This window comes from Helianthus annuus, chromosome 13, assembly GCF_002127325.2.
Source record: "Helianthus annuus cultivar XRQ/B chromosome 13, HanXRQr2.0-SUNRISE, whole genome shotgun sequence".
Lineage (NCBI taxonomy): Eukaryota > Viridiplantae > Streptophyta > Magnoliopsida > Asterales > Asteraceae > Helianthus > Helianthus annuus.
This window is the reverse complement of record NC_035445.2, coordinates 133,352,471-133,367,168: the sequence shown is the minus strand read 5'-3', so window position 1 is coordinate 133,367,168 and position 14,698 is coordinate 133,352,471. Positions and strand designations below refer to the sequence as shown.

At 36.4% G+C, this 14,698-nt stretch overlaps 2 protein-coding genes across 5 annotated transcripts; one reads left to right on the top strand and one right to left on the bottom strand.

The window, feature by feature from the left end:
- Positions 1-275: 275 nt before the first annotated feature.
- Positions 276-3,371, bottom strand: LOC110903252. 4 transcript variants are annotated; one of them, XR_004877758.1, is made up of 3 exons: positions 2,911-3,371; positions 2,630-2,789; positions 2,216-2,517 (listed from the first exon to the last, which is right to left on the bottom strand). XR_004877758.1 is itself a non-coding variant. In XM_035982516.1 (2 exons), the coding sequence occupies exon 2, from the start codon at positions 1,351-1,353 to the stop codon at positions 574-576; it is 780 nt and encodes a 259-aa protein (XP_035838409.1). In that variant the 5' UTR covers positions 1,354-2,523; positions 2,630-3,371; the 3' UTR covers positions 276-573. The 4 variants fall into 4 exon arrangements, 2 of the variants coding, with proteins under 2 accessions (XP_035838409.1, XP_035838408.1); XR_002571785.1 differs by having other exon boundaries at positions 3,137-3,371; XM_035982516.1 differs by having other exon boundaries at positions 276-2,523; positions 2,630-3,371.
- A 1,312-nt stretch (positions 3,372-4,683) lies between these two features.
- LOC110899355 (AP-4 complex subunit epsilon) lies at positions 4,684-14,447 on the top strand. Its single transcript, XM_022146241.2, has 11 exons — positions 4,684-5,585; positions 6,657-6,842; positions 8,291-8,506; positions 9,309-9,419; positions 9,680-9,877; positions 9,967-10,098; positions 10,800-10,856; positions 10,944-11,060; positions 12,232-12,309; positions 12,405-12,548; positions 13,134-14,447. Exons 1-11 carry the CDS (start codon positions 4,983-4,985, stop codon positions 14,133-14,135), a joined length of 2,844 nt encoding a protein of 947 aa, XP_022001933.1. The 5' UTR covers positions 4,684-4,982; the 3' UTR covers positions 14,136-14,447.
- Positions 14,448-14,698: the final 251 nt, after the last annotated feature.

The window sequence follows — 14,698 nt, the reverse complement described above, 5'->3', positions numbered from 1 at the left end:
ACCGATGCTTTACTACATATATGACGGGGTACACTTGCCCTTTCGTGTGTGTTTTAATGTTGAAGTATAAATCACTTTTATAAATTTAAAACCGAATCGTGTGTTAGATTCATTGCAAAAACACATATATACGCGCACACGTCACTTTCCGATATCATGACATTTTGTATCACCTCGTGAAAGGGCATCATACATGCCAACGATATATTCTGAACGAAATAGATCTTGATTTGCTTTATAGTAATCAAGTTTATTATGTTCTATACACGAATAAGCGTCTACTAAATACTGTTGAAAAAGTCGCCCACCATTCAAGAGGAGGGAATAAACACCTGCACGATCATGAATCTGATAACTGTAGTACATGTTAACGGTCAATCCCTTGTCTTTAGAACCATCGACCTTACGCAGTTGAAGCTTCGGAGGCCAACCTTCTTCACCAAAAGGAAATAGAAGGGGATATTGTAATGGCATATAAGATTGATGAAGCTTACCAACTCTCTGAGGCATTCCGTCTTTTGAGTGAATGATGATGTCATAGTTGCTAGCATTGCAATCGTCACCGCATAATATTCAACCTAATGCGTCTGCAGATGGAGCACCATATCTTCTATCGGGTACGTTACTATAAAGACGAATGGAATAACAACTGCCTTCTGTCGTTCTGCAGATGTCGCTAGCGTTTTTAAAGAGGCGAGCATACCCATTGTAGGTATTTAACAACTGGTTGAGCATGTCAACAATACTATCTGAAAGGTTGTGTTGATCTGAGTTATTGAAGAATCGAAGTCTGTTTGAAATCTCATTCTCTGTGTCGTATATGTACATTTGTAAAAAACGTGGTTTCTCATTAGGTGGAGGGCACAAAGATCCGATCCAGTGTGAAACTTGGCCTGAGATTTTAAAAACGCAAGGACCACGACCATCATTAATAGTGTCGACAACCTCTACCCCAAATGAGGTCATAGAAAACATATTGTTATATGCTCTAATATTGTCCAGGAACTGAGGATCTTGAAAAAGTTGCTTAATATCAGGTGGTGGTTCAAGGGGAAAAGGCAACCTCATAGAGCCCGATTTACAACACTGATTGTAGCGAGGATGATGAACATGTGCAGCATGTAAAACCCTCTCAACAAACCAAAATAGAGCACTGCAGTGTTCACAAATATAAGTGCAATCTCCAAAACCTGAATACATTGGCAACGACCTCTCTATTGACCCCGAAGTTTGAGAAATGATTGAATGCAACCGTTGTGAAATCCTGCAGCGAGGAGATGTGCTAGAAGTTTCACCTGTTTCATAAGAGCTAGCTATTCTCCGCCTTTTGCCAGACGTGTCCGAGGGCAACATATTTTTAAGCAAACAAAATGTGCATACACAAAAGCATATAAAAAGTAAGAATGTAAAAAAATAGTATACTAAATTACAAATTTTACTAGATTGAAGGTAAAGTTGCCAATGTAATGAGTTGGTAAGAACCTCCAACAAAGAATGGACACAAAACTAATAAGCACTTTACGACAAAGAAGAATGAATTGTTTAATACATGTCGTTTAGAAGGTGTGTAATATTACAAATTTTGCGTCACTGACAGCTATAGACAAACTCATGTAACACATGTATTGCAATTTAGATTTCCAACCTATATAAGTCAATACTAGACAATGGGCGATAAACTAATAAATCAAGCTAAATACATACATTGTAGACAATTAGCACAAGTACTGGATGTTTGAATATAAAGTCTTAAGTCACTTTTAATTTCATGTAAAAAAAAAATCTTTTGCTAATGTCTCGAAATTCCAAATTCATTTGATGGTTTAATTATGAATAACCCAAAACAGAAGAAACAATAAATACATCATCTTCAGCACAAGAAATTACCCAACCTAATATAGCCAGTCACTCACTCTTATGATTCTAATTGGAATACTTTATATAAAAAACAGCCTTCTCATATATAATAGTAAGTAAACAAACAGAAGCAATTGGCATACTTTAGACTACCAAAACTTCCTTTAATTGTTATGTATATCCATGTGTAGTTCAGAATGCACTTCAACTAAAACTAATAAGAAGCAATCGCATAAATGTGGGAAAAAGTATAAGCAAATGCAGCAAATTTGTACGAAGCACTATCTCTACTCGGTATTCCAGTGCAGTGATAAACCCCTACTTTTCTTTCATCGGTATTCTTGTGTCTCTCAATAAATTAACTTATTCAAATTTCTTATTAGTTTCAACTTGTATGAATCTGGTGAACATCAGCGTCTTCTTCAAGATTACATTACCCTCTATGACTCCAAAGTTGAAAAAATGACTCGATTCATTAAAAAAATTCCCCAAAGTTTCTTCTTAATGAACAATCGAAGTTGAACATAGTAATCTAAATTGTGAAAGCCTACTTGCTGGAGTCGTGATCGCCTAACAAAAGCCTTCGGCTTGGTTGTGGTTGTGTCGAGGGCGTCAAGTTTGAGAGCGGAGTAGTGTTGAGCGCCGTTGCTTGATGCCCTTCTGAGACTCCAAAGTTTGAAAAGAAACAGTCAATTTGTTAAAGAATTTCCCAACTATCTTCGTAACGAACAATGAAAGTTGAAAAGAGTAACCTAAATTGTGAAAATTGTACCTGTTGGAGTCCTAATTGCCTGACGAAAGCCTTGAATTTGGTGGTGGTTGTGTCGCCGGTGTTATCTCGTAGAAGAGTGCTGGTGATGGACGGATGCATTAGGTGATGCGGACTATAGCGGTGGTAGCAATTCGAAGCATTATAATGACGGATAGAGAAGCTGAGTTTAATGAGGATTATGATTTATGAAACTAAAAGTGTAACTATTTTTCTGTATTCAAATGGACATATTCACAAACGTAGCTTAATGATGAAGAAAATCTCAAAATTTAAAAACGAACCTGCTGCAACTATCAGAAATAATGAATAATGCATGGAAAATGAATAGGCAAGTACGAAACCAATACACCGGAAAGCGGAAGCCAATGCCACCGGTGCCGACTACCAGAGGCCAAGCGCACCAAAGAACCCCAACCGGTTTTATACCCGAATTTCCGGTGACACCCAGTTTTCTTAGAAACGAGCAATGAAAGTTGAAAAGAGTAACCTAAATTGCGAAAATCGTACCTGCTGGAGTCTTAATTGCCTGACGAAAGCCTTGAATTTGGTGGTGGTTGTGTCACCGACGTTAATGGCGTTATCTCGTAGAAGAGTGCTGGTGAGGGACAGATGCATTAGGTGATGCCGACTATAGTGGTGGTAGCAATTCGAAGCATTAGGTGGTATGGCAGGGTGGATGAGACGGTAGAAACTAGAAGCGTGAAGTGGTGTGGTAGGGTGGATGGCACGTTTTGCAGAGGTGGGAAGATGACGACAGATGGCGGTCATATATATATATAGGGGATGGTTCAAATGAAAACCACTTTTATTGTGAAAACTCGAAAACTAACTAAAAAAGCCTAAAAAACCTAAAAAACATACAAATTTTTTTTTTTTACAATTTTTTTTTAGAAAAATCGCTACTTTTTATATATGGAAAAAAAATTTCAAAAAAAAATAAAATAAAATAAAATTTTTTTGGTTGTACTGCACATGTGCACTAATACGGAAAGCCTAAACCACTTAACCCACCCCCCACCGACACCCCCCAAAAACCTAAACCCCCCACCCCCCCCCCCAAACCTAAATTCACCCTCCCACCAAAAGCCTAACCCCCCCCCCCAAAAAAAAAACCTAAACCCCCCCACCCTCCCGAAAACCTAAAACTAAACCTTAAACATAAACCCGAAAAAAACCTAACCCCCCTACCCCACCCCCCAAAAACCTAAACCCCCCTCCCCCCACACCCAAAAACCTAATCCTAATCCTAAACCTCCAAAAAACTAACCCTAAAAGCTAAACTAGAATCAAAAAACTAATTTTAAGCATGTAATGCACATTGTAGTACATGTTATATTGCACATGTGCACTACTATAATAATAGTATTGAAAACAAGACGACACCATAAATCTTTTTTTATGTCATAAAAAATATGCTCGAATATACTTGAATGAAAGATAAGAAAATTTGTGATCTTATGGTGCCATTTTTGTTTTAAAATGATAACGTATGGAGAAATGAGAAATGTTTGAAAAGTTATATATTTTTTGTTCCAATTTTACCCCTCCTTCATTAAAAGTCTTCCCTCCCTCCTTTTTAGTGGGTTTTAGTTAGTTTTCTAGTTTTCACAATAACTAGTGGTTTTCATTTGAACCTTCCCCTATATATATATATATATATATATATATATATATATATATATATATATATATATATATATATATATATATATATATATATATGTATATGTATAAATGCTTCTAATTGTTTTTAATTGGTGCATATATTTCGTTGCTCGATAATCCCCAATCCACATATGGTATCATTAATATTCAAGCTTTCACAAAACGTAGATTAACCTCAACATAATAAACCTATACCTAATTTAAGTGCAATAAATACGAGTAATTTCTTTTCGATAAGTTAAAAAACCTAACGTAATCCTTTGTTTCTATACAAAAGTTTCCTTGATCCGATAAGTTAAAAAACCTAGCGTAATCCTTTGTTTCTATACAAAAGTTTCCTTCATCGAAAATCTCCATAAATAGAAAAAATTCTAAATCTACCATTACACAAAACTAGATCATAAAATTCATTTGTTAAAAAGTCATTATCAAACAACACATTATTACACTTTAATTTTCCCATTCTCTTCAAACAAACTCCATCTCTAGCCTAGAACACAAACACAACAATACGAACCCAAGCCACGTGCCTTCCACGTGTCTCTCCACATTCACCACCTTCCCACAAAATCCCCAAATTTCATATACCTACTGAAAATCCCCAAATCTTCTTCACCAAATCCAAAACCCTAACCCTAGAAATCACCCAAATTCACACACAAAATCAACAAATTCACACACTACAACCATGGAGCAGCTGAAAACAATCGGCAGGGAGCTCGCAATGGGCTCCCAGGGCGGTTTCAACCAGTCAAAAGAGTTTCTCGATCTCATCAAATCAATCGGCGAAACCAGATCCAAATCGGAAGAAGATCGCATCGTGTTACACGAGATCGAAACGTTAAAACGCCGTATCAACGAGCCAGACATCCCGAAACGTAAGATGAAAGAGTATATTATCCGATTAGTGTATATAGAGATGCTAGGGCACGATGCATCGTTCGGTTACATTCACGCGGTGAAGATGACGCATGACGATTCGGTTTTGCTGAAACGAACCGGTTATTTGGCGGTTACGTTGTTTTTGAATGAGGATCATGATTTGATTATATTGATTGTGAATACGATACAGAAGGATTTGAAATCGGATAATTATTTGGTGGTGTGTGCCGCGTTGAATGCGTGTTGTAGGTTGATTAATGAGGAGACTGTGCCGGCGGTGATTGGGAGTGTGGTGGAGTTGTTGGGGCATCAGAAGGAGGCGGTGCGGAAGAAGGCGGTTATGGCGTTGCATAGTTTTTATCGGAGAGCTCCGTCATCGGTTAATCATCTTGTGGAGAACTTTCGGAAGGTAGATTTTAGTTGTGTAGATCAGTAGATTTAATTGTATGATTTTATTAGCATTATGGAGTGTATAGAATATGATGTTTATGTTTTATGAGTTTGAAGGTTAGTTAGGTTGATATTGATATTGATTTCCGGAAACGCTGCCAGCTGGAGATGAGATTTAGTTTTAAAATACAGTTTTGAGTAATTCTATTGTTTTTAATAGCTTCCAAAAGGTACATTTTACTTGTGTAGATGTGATTGTATGATTTTATCTGCATTATAGAGTGTAAAGGATATGATGTTTGCATTTAGAAGTTTGAATGTTGGTTAGTTTGATATTGAATCTGATTTCCGGAAACTCTGCCAGCCGGGCATGAGATTGAGTTTTAGTTAAAGGTAAGTTTTCAGTAATTCTATTGTTCTTTGAATAGCTTCTTCTGTGAGGAGAATGCTTCAGGATCCTTTCGAACTGTTGTGGCGGAATCTTGTGTTTGATATGAACCAATGATATGTTACTGTTAAATGCATTGCATTTATTAGTTGGCTTGTCGTTTTGGGGTCGGTTTACGTAAAAAAACTGAATCAAGCTTGTTGGAAAGGGGGACATCTTACGTGATACTTGCTATTCTTGGCTTAAAAAGCGGATATATGATGATCTAATTTATCTGTTTAGTTAAAAACAAAGTTAGCTTTGAATTGGTTGTGCGAGTACCAAGTACCAACAGACATCTACCGATACAATTAAATGAAAATAGAGGAATGATTTGTACGGCTGAAACTATAGTTTGCGTACACAACACAGCACAAAGGTGCTTACTTTGGCTACTTGATTCGAGCAAAATATAGTTGAGTATTTAGGGAGCGGAATCATCATATCTTAGCTCGTATTTATTGTGTCTGCTATTTTTTGTCGATGATTTATTTGCGTGACGTGTTGTGTTACAACAGACGTCTACCATGCAATTAAATGAAAAAAGTTATTTTTGCACATCTTCTCTTCTTACTGGAATGTGTCTTCAGTTATCTTGAAAGCTCATTTTGTGATAAAATTAACATTTTCTGATCCTTGATTTTTTTGTCTTCTATTTTGCAGAAACTTTCTGATAATGACCCTGGTGTGATGGGCGCTACACTTTGCCCTTTATATGATCTCATCACAATAGATGTAAATCCCTACAAGGATTTAGTTGCAAGCTTTGTCAACATTCTTAAACAAGTTGCTGAACGCAGATTGCCAAAAACTTACGATTATCATCAGACACCTGCTCCTTTCATACAGGTATGCACTTCAAGTAGCCCTACAAGCAGATACTCTATAGCCAACTTCTTGGAAAACGTTATTTCTCCTTTCTTAATAAAAGAAACACTCCTTTTTTGGGCTGTTTGCTAGCGATGCAATACATTTCTTTGAGTAAATTACGATTTTGGCCCCTGTGGTTATATCACTTTTACCCTTTTAGCCCAAAAAAGAATTTTTTAACATCTGAGCCCCCAACGTCTTTTTTTCTAACCCTTTTGGCCCCTAACACTAACCCCATCCATTGAATGTTAGGGTCCAAAAGGGTTAGAAAAAGAGACGTTAGGGGCCTAAAGGGTTAGAAAAAAAGACGTTGGGGGCTCAGATGTTAAAAAATTCTTTTTTTGGGCTAAAAGGGTAAAAGTGATATAACCACAGGGGCCGAATCGTAATTTACTCTTTTTCTTTTATATAAGTTTCGGTTCTACTCTCTTAATGTTGCCCGCTAGTAATCATTACTTAACGTTGGTAACTTTGTTATTTGTTCACAAGTAGTCTTCTATATTTTTCTCTTCTGGCATGTTTAATATATAATCACGCAATAGCTTACCCTTTTTATCTGTTTGGTTTAAATTTGTTTACACACACATCTATAAACTCACCACCCCACTCTTAACTCCTTAGAATTTTAGATTTTCAGTATCCACTTATTGGTTAACACATATCCACATACATAGAAAGGCACTATTCAAGATTGTATGCACGTGAACGCTATGGAATAAGCTTCTTAATCATGCTAGTGTTGGTAACCAGGCATAATTAGAAGTATATGCAAATGTAGAGGTATTATCGCATGGACAAATAGAGGTAATTTGTACTCTGTATTTTTTAGTTAGAAATTAGAATAGCAGTAAGGATGCACTGAATGTCTATTCGACGGAGTTATGAGGTGTATATGAGTGTTAAAATTCCTACCTGTGATGGTATTCTCTACTCTTCACATTGTGTCCCTAAGGATATGTCGTATTTTATCGCTACTCTGATTTTAACTTTAAATCCATTGTCTAAACACCTTACATGCCCTATTTTCATCTCATTTCATCGGATACCGACATCTTAACATATTTAGTAAGAAGCATACATGCGATGCATATCTGATTTTTTTTTCTTACTGGATTTATAGCTAGATCATATTAAAGTTCATGCATCTTCGATTGCATGTGCTCTTTATCATCATCTTGCTATCCTTTTACATGAGAAACAATAGTATTAAATATATCATATCTAATACATATACAAGATAAATAATTTGTTTCTTATTAAATTTTGGAGAAAAAAAGAAGAGTTAAGAGTATCTATCCTATAAATAATTTGTTTATCTTATATTAAAATTGTTTGTAATTTTAATTATTGATATTGTCTCAAGTTGGATTTTTTTTGAAAACAAGTCTTAATATTTGGCATCATAATTAGCTCTTTTCAATATGCAGATTAAGTTGCTAAAAATCCTGGCATTACTTGGTAGTGGTGACAAAAAGTCCAGTGAGCAAATGTATACAGTCATCGGGGACATAATGAGGAAAAGTGACACAACTAGTAACATAGGAAATGCCATTCTTTACGAATGCATATGTTGCATCTCTTCAATACTACCGAGTCCCAAATTATTGGAATCCGCTGCTGATGCAATTGCTAAATTCCTCAAGGTGTTTTTCACTTCTTCACTCTTAACACCTAAAGTGTATGTTGTATGTCTTATAATTTTTCATGCGTTGCTAGTAGGGCTGTAAACGAACCGAACGAACACGAACAATCGTGTTCGTTTATTAAGGAATGAACATGTTCCTGAATGGTTCACGAATGCTTACCGAACAAGATTTCTTGTTTGTACTTGTTCATTAACAAAATGAACATTCATGAACACTTGCTGAAGGTAAACGAACACACACAAATGTTCATGAACGTAAATGAACACAAACGGACGTTAAGTATACGTTTTTAAATAAAATCTGCATTTTTCATCCAGAAAGAATAAGTACTTAACATAACTATCCGAACATAGTTGACATAATAATCATAATGAACACAAAAATTAAGAACTTTGTCAAGCTTTAACACAGATTGAAATTGAAATGGTCAAATTAGGGATGTTGGCGGAGGCGTATAGTATAACGATGGTTTCAAATTTTTAAAAACTAAAACCAATAAAATAAAAGTATAACATAGAAAAACCTTTAAATGAATGAACACAAATGAATATAAACGAGCGAACATAAATGAACACATTACCGAACGTCCACGAACAAAAACGAACGAACACAACTCTGTTCATGTTTGTTTGTTAAGCTTATCGAACAGAATTTCTTGTTCGTGTTTGTTCATTTATTTAACGAACGAACATAAACGGACTTCCTGCCGAACAGTTCACGAACTGTTTGCTGAACGTTCGGTTCGTTTACAGCCCTATGCGCCCCATCTTATTTGCTAATATTTTGTTTTTCATTTTAGAGTGACAGTCATAATTTGAAGTATATGGGTATCGATGCTCTTGGTCGATTGATACGAATAAATCCAGATATTGCTGAGCAACATCAACTTGCTGTAATTGATTGCTTAGAGGTCAGTTAATTCTGTAACTATTTATTTATCTAGTTGGCATTTTTAAGCCATGTCGTATAATAAGTAAAGGAAAACAAAAGAAATGCTATGTTGGATTGGCTACTTGTTATTTAGGTAAAATATATAGAATTAGAACATTAAAGTAAACTTCAGTGATCTGACTGGAACAAAAATATTTATGAGTGACCTAATTAGAACTATTTTGAAACTTCGTTACTATTTACAAAGTTACCCTTAAGATTAATTACTTGTTGATGCAGGACCCAGATGACACTCTAAAGAGGAAAACCTTTGAATTGCTTTATAAAATGACGAAATCGTCCAATGTGGAAGTGATAGTAGACCGTATGATTGATTACATGATTAGCATAAATGATAGTCATTATAAAACCGAAACAGCATCAAGATGTGTGGAGCTTGCAGAGCAATTTGCTCCCAGCAACCATTGGTTTATCCAGGTTTACACATGCATATACATTAAGATGACGTGTCGTTTTTATAGATTTGTTCTCATAAATTTTATAATTTTTATTGTCGGGATTTACAGACAATGAACAAAGTTTTCCAGCATGCTGGGGATTTAGTGAACCCTAAGGTGGCACATAATTTGATGCGGTTAATTGCTGAGGGATTTGGAGAGGATGATGATGCGGCAGATAGCCAGTTGAGATCATCCGCTGTATGTAATTCTTGAATTATGTGACACTTGTGTTATTTCAGTTAGGGGTGTGCACGGTTCGGTTTTATGGTAAAACCGAAACCGCAATGTTCGGTTTTCGGTTATTGATAACTGTTCAGTTTCGTTTTTTTTTTCAATTTTATCAACGGTTCGGTTTTTGGAACAAAATTACGTAAGATTCAAATATAAAAAGTATAATCTAAGATTTAATAATCTTTTTTTGATGTTTACATTTAAGTTATTATGTTTAACCTTTTTAACTAATATCGTTCACATAAACCTAACTTCTAATCTATTTTTATGTTTATCCAAAGTTTTATTAAGACATTTTCTTTTATAATACTTTGAAATCTCATTTATTTTAAATGTTAAATTTTGTTTTTTCTTGTAGGCAGTGGATAAATTATTTCAAAAATAAATAAACATGTTAATGTTTTTTATTATAAATACTTAACATTCAAGAATAAAACTAATAATTCCTAAATCAATATAATAGCAACAAACATTAAAAAATGAATTTTTAGGTTAATCAGTTCGGTTCAGTTTTTTTTTTTTTTTTGTGCGCTTCGGTGAAATCGGGTTTTTCGGTTTTCTGTCACCCCTAATTTCAGTTATTTTATGTTTATTTCAAATATAGTATTTAGTGGTGGGATATTTTCTTTTGGTAAAGGTTCTTTTTGGTTGTATAACTGGAATTGCAGGTGGAATCTTACCTGAAAATAGTCGATGATCCGAAACTTCCATCAGCATTTCTCCAGGTAGGTTAATGCTTCATTATCATTTTGGTGTGGACAGCATTAATCGGTTCTTTTTCTTTTTAATCTTATGCATTAGCTTTAACGCAGGTTATATGTTGGGTGTTGGGTGAATACGGAACCGCAGATGGTAAATATTCTGCTTCCTACATTAGTGGCAAGCTTTGTGACGTGGCAGAAGCACATTCTAGTGATGATACAGTCAAGGTATGTTCAGTAGCTCTATGAACAGCTAGTACGCGTTGCTACGGCATCGGGACGTAAAATAACTTGAATTTATATCGTCTAATGAAAATTCATTATTTTTGATCCGACTCGTTTCCGAACAAAATTTACGACAAAACATAAACCAACTGAACACATACATAAAAATAAGCATGAAAACGTATTATATTTGACTTGACTCATTTCCGAAAAAAGTTACCTTGAAATGTAAACCATTTTGAATTTATACCCCGCCGATATGTACATGAAAATAAAACGTGAGAAAATAGTGTTTTTTTTTAAAGTTAAAGAATGATAAACTTGAAACTTTAGAAACTCGAGGGGATCAAAATGACCTTTTAGAAAGTTTTTAGAAAGTGGAGGGGGTGTTAGTGTCAATGCTGAAGGTTGAAGGGGTCAAACAGACGGAAACAAAAACCAAGAAAAAAACTACCAAAGTTAAGGTTTAGGATCAAATACAAAGGCTCCTAAAAATAAGATGTGTACAAAGGCTCATAAAGATAAACCCACTACACCAAAAAAAAAAAAAAGAAAAACCCACCACCCAAAAACCTAAACCCCCACCCACCCCAAAATTTTTTTTTGGGTGACGTAAAGTAGCGATTTTTTTTTGAAAAATATTATTTTTTAAAGATTTTTTAGCATTTAGTTGTGGGGTTTAGCGTTATGGTTTAGTTTTTAGCATTTTTTTTGGGGGGGGGGTGGGGGGGATAGGGTTAGGTTTATTGGTGAGGTTTTTTTTTTTGCGGGGTGGGGGTGAGTGTTTAGGTGGTGTAGTGGGTTTAGGTTTTAGGGTCCAAGATGACATTTTACAAAGTTGATTTTTTTTTTTGGGGGGGGGGGGGTAAGTGTCATGCCGAAAGTTTAGGGGGTGAGATGCTACAGAGAAACAAAAACCAAGAAAAAAACTACGAAAGTTAAAGAATGTTGACCTTGAGACTTTAGAAAGTCAAGGGGGGTCAAAATGACATTTTACAAAGTTTTTAGAACGTAGAGGAGGGTGTAAGTGTCAGTGCTGAAAGTTGAGGGGTGAGATACACAAAAGAAAAACAAAAACAAAGAAAAAAACTACTAAAGGACTAAAAGCTACTGTAGCATTTGTTCCTAGAATTGTTGTATATATAAGTACTAAATGGCGTATGTAATTATGAAGGCATATGCAGTGACCGCACTTATGAAAGTATATTGTTTCGAGAAAGCAGCTGGAAGAAAAGCAAGTTTGTTACCAGAGGTCAGTAAACGTTTACCGGAGTTTTTAAAAATTTCTCAGAATATAAATTATGGTATTTCAACGTTGAGTTTTCATAATTTCATCTCATGTTGCAGTGCCAATCATTGCTTGAGGAATTATCAGCATCTCACTCATCCGATCTTCAACAACGTGCATATGAATTCCAAGCGATCCTCGATCTGGATGCGAACGCCATAGAGAATATAATGCCTTTAGATGCAAGCTGTGAAGATATTGAGGTGACCTTTGTACATATAACTGTAATTTCAAAAAGAATAAAATGGCATTTTTGTCCCCGAGGTTTGGCCAGTTTTGTGACTCTCTTCCAAATGTTTGTTTTTCAGCATCTTGATCCAAAAGGTTTGAATCTTGCCATTTTCATCCGGCTCGTTAACTTCATCCATTCTTCTCCGTTAAGTTAGGGGTATTTCCGTCTTTTTAACCGACTTAAAGGGCAATTCGGTTTTTTCATTTCATCTAGAAAGACCGAATACGAATACTACTGAAAAGACCGAATTGCCCTTTAAGTTAACAAAAAAGACGGAAATACCCTTGACTAAACTGAGAAAAATGGATGGAGGTAACGGGCTGGATGAAAATTACAAAATTTTAAACCTTTTGGATCCAGATGCGGATGGAGTTAACGAGCCGGATGAAAATTGCAAGATTTTAAACCTTTTGCATCCAGATGCGGAAAAACAAACCTTTGGACAAAAGTCGCAAAACTGGCCAAACCTAGGGACGAAAATGGCATTTTACTCTTTCAAAAATTTCAAATCTTAATGGTTAATAACTTAAAGTCTTTCCAATGTTTACATGCACAGATCGATCAGACACTTTCGTTTCTTGATGGTTATGTCCAGACGGCGTTAGAACAAGGGGCTGAACCGTATGTCTCCGAGAATGAACGATCTACAACCCTAAATATTAGCAGCATTAGAAACCATAACGCGTATGAACATCCAGCTCATTCTCTTAGGTTTGAAGCTTACGAGGTTCCAAAACCCGTGGTCCCTACTAATCTACCCCCAGCGGTTACTTACCCAACCGAATTAGTACCCGTACCCGAGCCTTCTTATCAGCCTACCTTATCTTCAAGACCCATATCTGATGCGGGTTCGGGCTCGACCGACCTAAGGTTACGTCTTGATGGGGTTCAAAAGAAGTGGGGTGCGCCTACTTACTCATCTGCTGCATCCTCGTCCACCTCAAACTTTGATTCTTTTAGGACCGCGGTTAACGGTGCAACACAATCGGATAACGTGCCGGCTAAATCACGTGAACCGAGACAGCCACCTGTTGAGGTTTCGGAAGAAAAGCAGAAACTGGCTGCATCACTGTTTGGAGGCAGAACTGAAAGGAATGAAAGGAAGCAATCTGGTGGTGCTGTGGGGCACGGTAAGGCTTCAAGAACAACCAATCACAGAGAAGATAAACCACAGCCCACGACTGTAACTACAGCAGTTCAGTCACTGGCACCGCCACCTGACTTGCTCGATTTGGGTGAACCGACTGGTGCCGTGAGTAGTTATTCTTCCGCTGTGGACCCGTTTAAACAACTAGAAGGTCTTCTTGATTTGAGCCAAGATGGTAGCGCTGTTGCTACGACTTCTAGCGGTCCGGATCTTATGTCTCTTTATTCAGACTCATCGACAAATGGTCAGAAAGATAACATGAATAGTGCACCGAACTCAAGCAACAGAACAGCATCATTGACCAAGGGTCCAAGCCTGAAAGATGCTTTGGACAAAGATGCACTTGTTAGGCAAATGGGTGTAAACCCATCAAGTCAAAACCCTAACTTATTCAGCGATCTGCTCGGTTGATTAGGTTAGAATAAGATAAGGTATAAATATCACAAGCTGAACTTGCACATATGAAGCTTTGTTTAAGAAGGTTAAAACAGATTTGAAGGAAAAACATGTGTGATCGGGCTGTTCGTGTCGAGTGGATGGATCTCAAGTAAAGATTTGTGTTTTTGAGTTTCATAATGTCGTGTATTGTTAAGATTCGTCGGTTGGTCGTTTTGTTTAATTAATGGGAGAGAAGTTGTATTTAGGAAACAATTGTTCTTGTTGCTACATATGCTGGAAATATGGTGTATATTGTTCCTTTATGAACCTGTTGTTTTCTTTGAATCTTAAACTTGGTTCTCTTCGAGAAACACCTGTGACAGTAGCATTGTCGGTGGTATCTTTATCTGTGCGCACGTATGGTTTGACCCATCGAGCGGTTCAATGTGTCCTGAGCTGCAGTGACAGTAGCATTGTCGGAGGTATCTTTATCTGTGCGCACGTATGGTTTGACCCATCGAGTGGTTCAATGTGTCCTGAGCTGCAGTGACAGTAGCATTGTCGGTGGTATCTTTATCTGTGCGCACGTATGGTTT